At 50.4% G+C, this 13,957-nt stretch overlaps 1 protein-coding gene across 3 annotated transcripts; it reads right to left on the reverse strand.

Moving 5' to 3' along the window:
- Positions 1-4,442: 4,442 nt before the first annotated feature.
- SMUG1 (single-strand-selective monofunctional uracil-DNA glycosylase 1) lies at positions 4,443-12,219 on the reverse strand. 3 transcript variants are annotated; one of them, XM_045588049.1, is made up of 4 exons: positions 12,143-12,199; positions 10,841-10,979; positions 6,932-7,236; positions 4,443-5,735 (listed from the first exon to the last, which is right to left on the reverse strand). In XM_045588049.1, exons 3-4 carry the CDS (start codon positions 7,223-7,225, stop codon positions 5,208-5,210), a joined length of 822 nt encoding a protein of 273 aa, XP_045444005.1. In that variant the 5' UTR covers positions 7,226-7,236; positions 10,841-10,979; positions 12,143-12,199; the 3' UTR covers positions 4,443-5,207. The 3 variants fall into 3 exon arrangements, with proteins under 3 accessions (XP_045444005.1, XP_045444004.1, XP_036313428.1); XM_045588048.1 differs by having other exon boundaries at positions 10,772-10,979; XM_036457535.2 differs by lacking the exon at positions 10,841-10,979 and having other exon boundaries at positions 12,143-12,219.
- Positions 12,220-13,957: the final 1,738 nt, after the last annotated feature.

The raw sequence follows: 13,957 nt of genomic DNA on the forward strand, positions 1-13,957 counted from the left end.
CCCGCTTGGTTTATTCTATAATTATGGGATATGCCAGTATCTCCCAACACCAGACAGTGAGCAACGTGAGGGCGAAGAACCGCCTACTTCACCTCTGTCACCATCTCCAGGTGCCTGCTGTGGGGAGGGACACAGAGCGGACATCAGAAAGGGCTTCTGGATTGAGAAAGGAAAAATGAAGGCCACACAGTGGTCAAACTCAAGACTCAATCTTCCCTGAAGCCATCCTGTTTCAGTAAGGGCGGAAAGAGGAGAAAGTGTCTCCTTCTTCCCAAACATACTCCATCCCTCAGAGTCTCAGTATCACTCCTGCTCCAAGCAGTTTGGCCTCTATCAAGGGGTGTGTGTGTGTGTGTGTGTGTGTGTGTGTTGGGGTGAGATTTTTTTTTTAAATATATTTTATTGATTTTGTACAGAGAGGAAGGGAGAGAGATAGAAAGCTAGAAACATCGATGAGAGAGAGTCATCGATCAGCTGCCTCTTGCACACCCCCTACTGGGGATGTGCCCCAACCAAGGTACATGCCCTTGACTGGAATTGAACCCGGGACCTTTCAGTCCCCAAGCCAACGCTCTATTCATTGAGCCAAACCAGTCTCGGCGGGGTGAGATTTTTTAAAGCCTCTATCACTCCTTTGAACCAGAATTTGAATCGCCACCGCTGGAAAAAGCAACAATTCTGGGGACCCTCATGTTACTGCCTGGGCACCTTGGAGGAGGTTGCCAAAACAAGAGTCATGCGTTATTTGCAAATGTGTCCTGCACACCTGCTTTGTGCCAGGTGTGGAGTTGCTTACTGGCAAAGGGGAGATAAGACACTCTGTTCTTGCCTTCAAGGCACTAGTGCAATCCCACTTTCATAGTGGCTGCTTATGCATAGCACAAAGAGAAGAGGTACCAGGTTGCACTTCAGACCTCACAGATCAAAATCTCTTAAATGGAGCTGGGTACTTTTCTCTAAAACCTCCACAGGTGAATTGATCCACGGGCAGGGTTGTCAGCCACGGATCTCTGGATCAGTGCTGTCCAATAGAACTTTCTGCAGCGATGGACTGTTCCCTCCCTGTGCCACCCAGTCAGTAGCCCCTAGCCACGTGTGGCTATTGAGTACTTGAAACTAGTGACTAAGGAACTGAACTTTTTATTTTACGTATTGTAATTAAGTTAAAACAGCCACCCATGGATAGTGCCTATTATATTGGACTGTAAAACTATACATGATCCACAATCACTTAAATGTGGTTTGAAAATAATTGTGTAGCAGGTGAAGTGTCCATTCCCTTTGGCTCAGGAGAAGACAGTGAGCTTCCCTTCCCTAGGGACACTTATTGATACTGAAACACCGCTCTGGAATGACCTGGGGGAAGGGGCCATCCGGTGGGTTAAGTCCTATTAGCTAGCTAAGCTACCTCACCAGCTTCCACATCACCACCTCTCCCCCCACCCTCCCCTGGCCTGGGGAAAAGCACGCCTGAGTACCCTCTTTAGTTAGAGGTCCATATCGGTGGGGACATAAAAAGCAGTGGCCCGCTGAAACCAGTTTGGCTCGGTGGATAGAGCATTGGCCTGCAGACTGAAAGGTCCCAGGTTCGATTCTGGTCAAGGGCATGTACCTTGGTTGTGGGCACAGTAGGGAGTGTGCAGGAGGCAGCTGATCGATGTTTCTCTCTCATCGATGTTTCTAACTCTCTATCCCTCTCCCTTCCTCTCTGTAAAAAAATCAATAAAATATGTTTTTAAAAAGCAGCGACCTGAGTTTAGGTGCCTCTTATGGACTGAGCTGTGTTCCCTAAAGCATATGCTGAAGCCCTAACCCCAATGGGACTGTATTTGAAGGCAGGGCCTTTACAAAGGTTGTTACGGTTAAATGAGGTCAGAAGGTGGGATGAATGACAGGTGTCCCTGTAAGAAGGAGTTGCCAGGGAGGTCCACACATGGGGAACAGGCCATGGAGGATACACGGAGAAGACGGCCATCCGTAAACCAAGGAGAGAGGCCGCAGAAGCCAAAGCTGCCGACACCTGCATTTTGACTTTTCAGCCCCCAGGACTGTGAGAAAACACGCTGCTGTGGTGCAGCCCCAGCCTGCGGAATTTTGTTGTGGAGGCAGACTAATCCAGCGTGCTTGGGGAAAGGCAATGGCAGGATCCTAATTAACCCTTCCCTGACGAGAAAGGTTAAGAATAGTGACTCTACCATCTGTGGGGTTCCACTTATTGTTGGGTGTTTTCTTGTGCATCCTGCTTCCCCAACTGTGCTTTAAATTCTCTAAAATTAGTCTAGGATTCAAGACCCTTCATAGACTGTCCCCAATGTCCCTCTCCAGTGTTTCCTCCCAACTGGATCAAGTCAGTGCTTATCTATTTGCCGCCCGTTGAACATAACCACACTCTTCTCTAAGCTCTCCAAAAGCTTCTCGTTTAAGGCCACTGGAAATGCCACCTCTTCCAGGAAGCTTTCCCTGACTGCCTCAGCTAAATATGTAAGGGAACAACGGCTTCCATCTCGGGAAGTTATCCCATGGTGCCTAAGCCAGTGCTCTGCAGCATGGAGCAATGACTACTTACCACTAGCGAGGAAATGACAGCTAAGGCATGTGGGGGTGCAAAACTGTAATCCAATTCTGATGCGAACTACCCTGAGTTAGCCCTCCTCCAACAGGTTTAAGGGCAAAGACTGCCCTCATTTCAGATGCCAGCTGAAAGTTCAAAGGTCCCCAGGCCACCTATACTTCTTTTGTTTTTCTTCCCCCTACCCGGCCACCCATACCTCCTCCCACCTATACTTCTGGCTATAAGTTCAGGGGTCCCCATGACACCTTAAGGTTCAATAATTTACTAGAATAACTCACAGAACTCTGTAAAGCATTCTACCTACAATTACAGTTTATTATAACGGATACCAATTACGACCAGCCAAATGAACAAACATGTAAGGCAAGATCTGGGATGGTCCAAAATACACCTTCCATCCCCTTTCCCACAGAATCATGAACCACCACCCTCCCAACACATCCATGTGCCCACCAACCAAGAAGCTCACCAAAGCCTTGTATCCAGGTTTTTATTAGGTTCACTATGTAGCCATATCTTACTGAAATCATTGCCCCAGCCAGTTTTGCTCAGTAGATAGAGCCTCAGCCTGTAGACTGAAGGGTCCCAGGTTGAGGGCACATGCCCAGGTTGTGGACTCCATCCCCAGTAGGAAGCATGCAGGAGGCAGCCGATCAATGATTCTCTCATCATTGATGTTTCCATCTCTCTCCCTTCCTCTCTGAAATCAATAAAAATATTTTTAAAATCATTTTATTTTTTATAAAATCATTTTTGAGTACAGAAAAAAAACTTATTGTCCACATGGTTGAACTCAATCTCTAGCCCCGTCTCCTCCCTGGAGGCTGATATCGCCTGGCTCAAAGCCCCTACCCTCTAATCGCGTGGTTGGTCTTTCTGGCACGGTACCCTCATCCTGAGTCAAACTTCATCATAAACTCAGCTGTAGTCCGAGGCATCGACCATGAACAACAGAAATTCCTATCCCTTGGGAAATTCCAAGGATTTAGAGGCTCCCTGTAAAGACCCAAGGACAAAGACCAGTAAAATTATTTATTATACAATGTGGGGTGTAGAGAATGGGGAGGACTCAGGCACTTACATTGAAAGTCTTAATTTTGAAAGCTGGAGATGACCTGTCCCTGAAGAGCCCGTGTGTTCCTCGTTAAGGTGGTCTCAGGACCGTCTCTTCTCTCAGCTTGATTCACTTCCCAACCCTTGCCAAATGGGCACACCAACCAGCCATGCAACAGACATAAGAAATGAGCGAGCTGACGATACCAGGCTCCCATCCACCCATCACATCTCCCCAGAGTGCCCTGAGTGGAAGACAAACCACTGGACAGGCCCCTAGCAGAGACCCGCTGCTTTGGTAAGGCAACTGGAAATGTTTACATCACCCCCTAGCTACCCAAGAGAAGCCTCTGCAAACTGCTGGAGGCTAAGTCAAGTGGGTCATAATAAATGCAAGAAGTCCTCAAAAGGTTGAATGAACTCTTTCAAGGGGCTGAAAATCTGCATGTTATTACCTGCTGCTGGAACAGCAATTCCCCCAGCCTGATGGTCCTTTACTGTTCACCAAACCTTACCTTTGATATGTATATCTGCTTTGCTAAAAGGAAAAATGTATGAATAAAAGCCCTGGGTCTGGAGACTCAGAGAATTTAGTCCCTTAGCTAAGCCACCCCTGGCTTTCCCTCATGCCTCCCATATTTGTATTTAATGTCTAGTGTCTAGTTTAATTTACGTCACAACCCCTTCTCCAGATTCCTGAACCCTTGCAACTGCAGAACCCCAGCACAAACAGTAAAGAGATAGGAGGGAAAATCTAAACTACCACTTTCCACCCCTGTCATGTTCCCAGAGCAGGGAAAAAGCACCAACACAAGACGATTTAGGAGTTTAATGCTTAGACTGAAAAATCACAGGCTGGGTTTTCCATAAAGTCATTGGTCCATCTCTGGCAGGGCAAGTCTGCCCTCACCCAGGCCACAGATGGAGGCTAAGACTTGTCCCCAAGGCCTTCCAGTGGAGGGCTTCCCTTGTAGTGCAGTGACTCCCCAACCGGAGGCAAGAAAAAAAGGAGGTAAAATGAGCATCTGTGTGCCAGGCACCACACAGGCACTTCAAGTGTTATCCCAGTTAACCCCGCACCAACCCCATGAGACAGGGATCCCCACTCTACGGAGGAGGATCCCAAGGCTTGGAGGGGTTAATCAACATGCCCAAAGTCAGGTTCACAGTCTCAAGAGGTCTTTGAGCCTTCCCCACTCTGCCACACCGAGGAGAGGGCCAGGCGAGGAACACGGCTCTGTGAGAATGGGTGCGCATCCCGGCAGGTTCTTTTCTCTAAAATAGCCAATGTGACCTTGGAGGTCACTCAGCTGAACACAGGCTCTCGAGGAAACAGCGAAGGAAGCAGTTTGCAGGTGGTGCTTCTCTGTGGCGTTAGGTTCCAGAAGGCAATGCTCAGAGGGAGGGGAAGAAGGCGGGAATCAGGAGAGCGAGTCGTAGTAGTGTCAACACTGCCCTGGCGGGTCCCAGCGACCAGCCAGCGAGGAGGGGCTTCCTGCTCCAGTCCAGGAGGCGGGTAGGCATCCGTCGCCCAAGAAGGACCTGGGGGCGTTGAATGGTCCCTGTGCCGGGCCCCGGGGACTCACTTCGTCAGCAGCGGCAGCAGCCCCAGCTCATTCAGTCTCTCCTTGGCCGCCGGCTCCCAGCCCTTGTTCGCCTGCGGGCTCCGAGGGGAGGGGTGCAGGAGCCCCTCCACCTGGACCTCGGGCATCAGGCCAGCCAGAGCCCGCCGTGCCCGCTGCTCCGCCAGCCGCCCCACTCCCACCACCAGCCGCACCCCCAGCAGCTGCACCTGCCGCTGGAGAGCCGCGTCACAGAGCCCGAGGAGCTGTTCCCGCTGCTTGGCAGGCAGATCGGCGGGGGTGAGGTTGCGCCCGCTGGGAGCCAGGAAGAGCAGGGGACACAAGTTGTGGACAAAACAGTGACGGAAGAAAACCTCGGGCTGCCCACAGAGGTTCCGGAAAAAGCCCCAGAACCGGGCACCACTCACCTCTGACTGTGGGCACTCCAGCCCCAGCACTGGCCGCTTAGGGTGTTCTTGAGGAGGGGTCGACACGGAGCCCCCGATTCCCAACCAGTCCCGGACTACACTCACTTCCCCAAAGGGCACCTGTGGAGGAGAGAGACATGAGGGCTCCAACAGGAGACCGGACTCCTGTTCTCTGGACCAACTGCCCCCTCCTCCCTCTCCCATGGGGATCCAGCCTGAACACCTGCTCACACACCCTGCCACCTTCACCCAAAGGCCTGAGACAAGAATGCCTCAGCCTGCCGAAACCGGTTTGGCTCAGTGGATAGAGCATCGGCCTGCAGACTGTAGGGCCGGTCAAGGGCATGTACCGGTCAAGGGCATGTACCGGTCAAGGGCATGTACCTTGGTTGCGGGCACATTCCCAGTGGGGGGTGTGCAGGAGGCAGCTGATTGATGTTTCTGGCTTTCTATCCCTCTCTCTTCCTCTCTGTAAAAAATCAATAAAATATATTTTTTTTAAAAAAGAATCCCTCGTCCTGTGGTTTGATCTTGTCCCTTTTCCTCCAATTTTTCACTGTGGACTGTGACCCAGAACCTATTTGTTTGCCTCTACCCCCACTGGCCCTCGGACCACGTACAGGGAGTTCACGGGGCCATCGGGCCCTTCACAAGGCATGATGGGTAGTACTGAGGACAAACGGATGGTCTGAGACAGAAAGGCTGCCAGGGTTCGAGGAGGCACAGGGACAGGGCTGACCACTGCTCTCTGGGTGCCCTCTCAGCCCCAAGCCTCAGGCTGTCATTTCCATCGATCATCATTGACCACCTTTCATCCCCCAGTGGGGGTCAATAAAAGCGATTGAGCCTCCTGCCCTGAAGCCTCTTCCCCTCCCCCACATGCCACGCAGCCCACCGAGGGGCAGTCACTCATCCCCGGGCCTGAGAGATAAGCAGGCAGCCCGGAAGCCTGGCTCTGGTCTGAACCTCTCCTCGGCTAAGAAACAGAACACAGGCTGCCTGAATACGCTGCATCGATTCCACACCCAGCCCTGCCCATCAGTCTCTCCTGAGGGCCCAGGAGTCCTGGTCTCTCTCCTGATCCCAACCACATTCTAGGGAGAAGGGAGATCCGGTAAGGTGAGGATGGGGCTGGCGGAAGGAAGGGCTCTCAGAGGCAATTAGTGAACAGCTCACAGAGGAAACGGAACTGCATTAATGTCCTTGGTTAACTGCGGCAGCGAGGCCGGGAGGGTGTGTGAGACCCACAGGAGCCCCGCACAGCCGCACACATACTCCTCCTCCTCGGCACCCCCCAGGGACAGCCGGCCCTTTACCCCGGTCTGGGCCATGCCGAAGGGCCCCGGGTTCATGCCCAGGAAGAGCACTTCCTTGGGGCCCTGGCAGTAGCGGGTCACGTAGCTGCGATGTGGCTCCCACGCGTACTCCACGGGGTTGTAGATCATGCCCACGGGCTCCGAGAACTGCAGCTGGCTCAGCTCCGCATTGAGCCGGAGTTCCTCCCCCAGGAAGCCCTCAGCCAGGCTCCGAGGGCAGGGCTGGGGCTCCGCCGGGGGGGTCCCGGCAGGCTCATGAAGGGGTCCCGGTGGGAAAGCCGGGGGCACAGCCATGTCACCGTCACCTGGAAAAGAGATGGACAGAGCCCCCTCAGCCCTCGAGGGATCCAGACTGGCCAGGCCTCCACTACCATTTCCTGAACTCCAAAAGGACTCTATCAGTCACCCTCCCAACTTCCAGGCAGGACTAAGCTCATCTCAGTTCTTGGTAATGAAAGGACCTCTTCTCTCCCAGCTTCAAGTATCCTCCCCTTCATTCATCAGCTGGTGAGAATGACCCACCACCACTCCAGACCGCCTTTCCGTCAGGCTAGGTCTTGAGTCTCTAGTACCTAGACCATGGCAAGCGATGATAAGCTTCCAATAAATGTCTACTGGTGGCAAAATCTCAGCACCTTCAATGTCACCCTTAATAAAACAAGCCCAGCCAGGATGAGCTGTGTCCAGGAAGCAAAAGTGCTGAAGAATGAGATGCAGGTGCAAAGCCGTAGCTCAGAGACTAAGTACTAAGGGCTAATTACAATAGCTTCCAGGTGGTAAGCAAGTGCTCCGTGCCAGACACGCCGCATTGATACTCATAACCTCCCCATAAGATGGGTATTAATGCTCCCATGTCACAGGTGCGAAGACTGAGGCTTAGCAAGATCAGCCAACTTGCCCAGGGTTATGCAGTTAGCAAGTCATGACCTGGGATTTGAACCCAAACTATCTGACTCAACACTGAGCCCTTGATCACCCAAACCATCTTGCCTGAGATCCGTGTCGGCAAACTGCAGCGGCTCTCGAGCCACATGCGGCTCTTTGGCCCCTTGAGTGTGGCTCTTCCACAAAATACCACGGCCTGGGCGAGTCTCTTTTGAAGAAGTGGCGTTAGAAGTTTAAGTCTAAAAAATTTGGCTCTCAAAAGAAATTTCAATCATTGTACTGTTGATATTTGGCTCTGGTGACTAATGAGTTTGCCAACCACTGACCTAGATGATTCACTCAGCCACCCTGCTAATTCTACAACCTCCCCAGCCCCGTCCAGCTTCTTGCCCACATTCAAGAATCCTCAGTGTTAAGTGGGATGACTACCAGACTCTCTGACAAGCAATGTAACCATGGTCAGTCTTTGGTTTCCTCATCCAAATACTAAAAATAATAATACTCACTTAATAATATTGATATATTGCCGGGACTGGTTTGGCTCAGTGGATAAAGCGTCGCCTGTGGACTGAGAGGTCCCGGGTTCGATTCCGGTCAAGGGCATATACCTTGGTTGTGGGCACATCCCCAGTAGGGGGTGTGCAAAAGGCAGCTGGTCAATGTTTCTCTCTCATCAACGTTTCTAGCTCTCTGTCCCTCTCAATTCCTCTCTGTGTAAAATCAATAAAATATATTTTAAAAAAACACGATTTTAAAATAATAATAATAATGATATGAGTGATTTCATTTATATGTGTGATCTAAAAAGCAAAATAAAAGAACAAGAACAGAAACAGGCTCATAGACACAGAGAACATTTTGATGGTGGCCAGTGGGAGAAGTATAGGGGGACTGGGTGAGAAAGTGGAAGGGATTCCATACAATATGGTAGTCACGGTGAATGTAGAGCATAGGGAACATAGTAGATAGGACGGTAATAACTGTATGGTGTCAGAAGAGCACTCGATTTATCGGGGCGATCACTTCATAAGCTGTCTAAACACTGGGTTGTACACCTAAAAATAATATATTGTATGTTAACCGTATTTGAAAAATAAAATTATTTTAAAATAATATTAATATGCCCAGCTGGGCCCTAACCGATTTGGCTCAGTAGATAGAGTGTCAGCCTGCAGACTCAAGGGTTCCAGGTTTGATTTCAGTCAAGGGCATGTACCTTGGTTGTGGGCACATTCCCAGTAAGGGGTGTGCAGGAAGCAGCTGATCCATGTTTCTCTCTCATCGATGTTTCTAACTCTCTATTCCTCTCTGTAAAAAAATCAATTAATATATATATTTTTAAAAATACACCCAGCTGGTGTGGCTCAGTAGTTGAGTGTTAGCCTATGAACCAGGAGGTCACTAGTTCAATTCCCAGTCCAGGTTGCAGGCTCAACCCCCAGTGGGGGGCATGCAGAAGGGAGCTGATCAATGATTCTCATTTATGTTTCTCTCCCTCTCTCTGAAATCAATAAAAACATATTTTTAAAAAATCCTACATAATAAAAGCCTAATATGCTAAGTGTCTGACGAATCATTCAACCATTCGACTGGTCGCTATGACACGCACTGACCACCAGGAGCAAACACTCCGACCGGTAGGTTAGCTTGCTGCTGGGGTCTCGCCCAAACTGGGTGAGATCCAGGCCATATATACTCTGAAGCCCTCCCTCGGTCCCTCCTCCTTTCTGATTGTGCACCTTGGCCTGGCCTGCACCCTCTGCAATCCAGGGCCCCTCAGGGGATGTCGAGAGCTGGTTTAGGTCCAATCCCTGCAGGCAAGGCTAAGGGACCCCACCAGTGCAGGAATATGCGCACAAGGCTTCTAGTATAATATAAAAGAATGAGATGTTGCATGTAAAGGGGGAGGAAGGGAAAGGGGGAAAAGAAGAAGAGATGGAAGGAGGGAGAAAATGGGGGGAATATTCAAGCAAGCTTTGTAACCTGTAAAGGCCATTCCTTCCAATCTTTCTTCTCACCACTGCCATGCAAACCCAGTATTCCAACCTGATCATACCACTCATACTTTCAAAATGCCTTTCCTACCCCAATTCTCAAAATTTGCATGTGCCATTTCTACAGACACTCCTTTAAGTCGACAAGATTGTGACTCCCCTACTCTCCACACATCCAAATTATACCCATCCTTTAAGCAGCTCAAACCACCCTTTTAGTACAGCCCTCCCTCAAAACACTGCATTTGCCACAGCCACCCGACACTTGAGGCCTGGGAATCTGTATTTGAACAAGCTTCCCCCAGGTGCTTCTGATGGTTGGTGAAGGCTGAGAACCACTGTGTGTCACTAGGATAAGTACCGTGTTTCCCCGAAAATAAGACATCCTCCGAAAATAAGACCTAGCGCAACTTTGGGAGAAAAAATTAATATAAGACACTGTCTTATTTTCGGGGAAACAGGGTAGCCTCTTCATAGATTCACATATATCTCCCCCTTCAATGTACTTGAGATCAGAAGCCAGTCACTGTACAGTTTCCCTCCATAGCTGCAAGGACTTGGGTCTTATTAAGTTGCCAGTGAATACCTGCTCAGCTCTGTCCATCCCTTTTTAAACTACCTTCTGCCAAGGAGCCGTTCCTGATGGACTCTGCTCCACTTCTACATCCTGACTCACTGAAGGCTCAGCTGCCCACCTGTACGCTGCCCCTTCCCAGGGCTCGTCAGACTCTGGGTGTTCCCATCGGGGCTGGACCTCCCATAGGTAGGTCCTTTCTCCCTCTCAACCCTTGCCCAGGTTAGGAACTCAAGAGTAACCCAGATAGGAACTCAAGGTTGACACAACAGCTTGATCTATCAACCTGTTCTCTGACCCCAGCCTGGAAGAGAGGGGGGAGGTGGGGACCAGGGGCCAAACTTAGAAACTCCTTCCCCAGTCTGACCTCAGAATTCTCTAACTGACCTATCAGCCGGCTACCCAGGGCCAACTGACCTCAAGCGCGCTCTGAGAGGGGAGCTGTGGAGGACTCACATGTCTCAGAGGCTCTTGCTTTGCAGCTCCCCAGGCAGCACCAACATTAGTGGGCTGGCTGCTCCGGAGGGGGGATCTCTCTCAGGCCATAGCAGGACCTCCCTTTGATTTTCAGAGACCTATGCTGGAGGCAGCAAGGCTGGGGGCACACACAGTGACAAAGGTTATCTTCAGCGTTCCAGGGTTTCAAAGCCTGATCTGACAGCAAGAGCCACAGGATGGGTGTCATTTGACTCAAATTCTGGTCCAGATTTCAACTCTACGAAGTTCTCTTAGGGGTGTCGAACTCAATCAGAGAAGGGGCCAAAATCTAAAATCCAGCCTAAATCGCGGGCCGAATGGTTTACTGAACAGTCATAAACTGTCATTGTGATGGAAACGCAGCGGAGTGCAGTGATGACAGCGCGGTGCGGGCCACATTGCAAGGCCTGGCGGGACGGATTTGGCCCGCGGGCCTTGTGTTTGACACATGTGCTCTAGTCACTTAACTGTTACGATGAAATGAAAATGAGAAATTCCACCTAACCTACCAGCAGCAGGTAACTCATTTATTTATTTTTTTTTCAATATTTATGAGTCTTTTACATGATAGGTACTGTAACAGTCTGTTGCTTGGTGGGGAAGAATTCCCAAATGAAAAGAGCGTATAGGCCAGGCTCAGAAACCACTGAGATGACAGATAAACAACTGTAATACACTGTGGCTGGAGCTTTAATGTCCCAAACAAAATACCGTAAGAGTCCAAAAGAGGAACTTGGAAGTACTATCTAAAAAGTCATCAAGAGCCAGAGACTTAAGTCACGTACTAGTAGATACTTCATAAAAGACAGTGTCATGTCACATTAAGTGCAGAGGAAGTGGAGGGTGACCCAGCGGTAAGTCTGGACACGTGGGCTCTCTGATACAGAAAGTGAAGAAGCGAAGACACTCTCCACTCCCCTGTCCCTATGGGCCCCCCAGGAATCCACAGGAACAACCGGCAAATCGTCAACGCCAATAATTATAATAAAAATAACACAGCATGCGCTCAGAAACACCACTTCATCCTTGCTCCTGGCTCCGAGGGGGGCAGACGACGAAGGCCCCCTAAGAAACCTCCGCGCGCGCCCCACGGGAAAGCCTCGCCCCCGGGCCGCCAGGGCTTCCAAGGGCTCCGCGCTCCCCGCGCCGGAACGAACCCCAAACAGCACAAGGAGCCCCAAAACGCAGACATTCCGACTCCCAGCTCGCGGCCCCCCCGAAGCCGCGTGAGCCCCGAGCCTGCCCCCGGCGCCCCGAGTTTCTGGCCTCCAACTTCCTCACCTGGCCCAGCTGCCCATTCGGTTTCCGATTCCTTTTCCCCGCCCCCGGCCGCGGAGAACTGTGGGAATCGGAGTCCGCTTTGCTTAGGAAAGGAGATTGGCTTAGCCTCGGCCACTTCCGCCGGAAATGCTCAACACCCCGGAAAGCGTGCAAAATTAGCGCTAAGCGGTGTTGGGGGTTGTAGTTTATTCTTCACTTCAGGGGAAAATTGAGAAGTGAGGGCCAGGCTTCTTAAGGACCTCGAAGATCCTGGGTTCTAGCCCTAAAGGTATCAACCTTCCATAGCCCATCCACAAACTTCCCAAAGGGATTAAGAATCAAGGAGCTTCTACCTTGTATCTCTAATCATTGTATCTTCTACCTCTAATCATTCTTATCAACCCTCCCCAACCTCTTCGCTCACCTGAGGGTGATAAGGATGATTAGAAGCCATTTCCAGCCCTTCTGTTGCTCCAGGTAGAAGAGACTTCTCCTTTGCAGGCCTCTGAGGACTGCATGTAGAACATCCACAGAGGCACTTCTGTCATCTCCTAACAACTCCTTTTTTACTTTTATTTTTTATTATTGATTTCAGAGAGGAAGGGAGAGGGAGACAGATATACTAGTAAACATCCATGATGAGCCCCGGCCTGTTTGGCTCAGTGGATAGAGCGTCAGCCTGTGAACTGAAGGGTCCCAGGTTTGATGTCGGTCAAGGGCACATGCATGGATTGTGGGCTCCATCCCCAGTGCGGGGAGTGCAGGAGGCAGCCAATCCATAATTCTCTCTCATCATTGATGTTTCTCTCCCTCTCTCTCTCTCTCTCTCTCTCTCTCTCTCTCTCTCTCTCTCTGCCTCCCTCCCATCTTCCCTCCCTCCCTCCCTCTCCTGTACTCTCTGAAATCAATACAAAAATATTTTTAAAACAACAGCAACGTCAATGATAAGAACCATTGATTGGCTGCCTCCTGCACGCCTCCTCCTGGGAATTCAGCCCACAGCCCAGGCATGTGCTCTGACTGGGAATCACACCGTGACCTCCTGGTTCCTGGGTGGGATGTTCAACCCCTGAGTCACACCAGCCAGGCAGGGAAGCTAACAAGTCTTAATAATGGCTTTGAGTCTCCTTGGCTTTACCATTTGACTTCTCTCCCTCCTCTGCACTACTATTTGCCCAGCCTTATAACCTCCCATCATTCCCAACCCTCCCCTTTCAAATACTATGTCCAGGACACCACTCCTGACCCATCGCAATCCCATGGCTGCATTCATAATAGTCCATTCCTCCCACCCCATCCCCAACCCAATACCAGTGTGCATAGCTGTCCCAGTCACAGTTTTGTTCTGGTCCTCTGTCTGGTTCTGTTTCTGTTTCATTAGACTTGGAACCCCTGAAATCAGTGATCTTCTAGATTCCTCCCACCTCCAGCCCTTACACACATCAGCACAGCCATGCCTGAGATCAGGGAGAAGCAAGGTCTCCCTGCAGGTAGTAAGAAAGGAAAGCAATAAACCCAGAACATGAAGAAGTGAGAAAACAAGGATGCCACCCCTTCCCAAGCCTCTCCTGCTCTCCTACTAACAAACAAAATATTAATGGATGCAGCAAGAGCTTCAGGGAACTATGAGCAGTGACACACTGATATCAAAAGTGAGAAGCTACTCTCAACCTTGCAAGACTTCAGAAACTTAATTAATCATCCACCTGGCAAAGTCCATTACTTCCTGAGCTTTCATTTGTGTCAGAATTTCTCCCTCTCTGTGCCTTTGCCTTTCTCTCCCCGTATCAATCTATATCTCTAGCCTCTGCTAATCTGTGTGCCTCTGTCTCTCTG

Source organism: Pipistrellus kuhlii, unplaced genomic scaffold (assembly GCF_014108245.1).
Source record: "Pipistrellus kuhlii isolate mPipKuh1 unplaced genomic scaffold, mPipKuh1.p scaffold_m20_p_3, whole genome shotgun sequence".
Taxonomy (NCBI): domain Eukaryota; kingdom Metazoa; phylum Chordata; class Mammalia; order Chiroptera; family Vespertilionidae; genus Pipistrellus; species Pipistrellus kuhlii.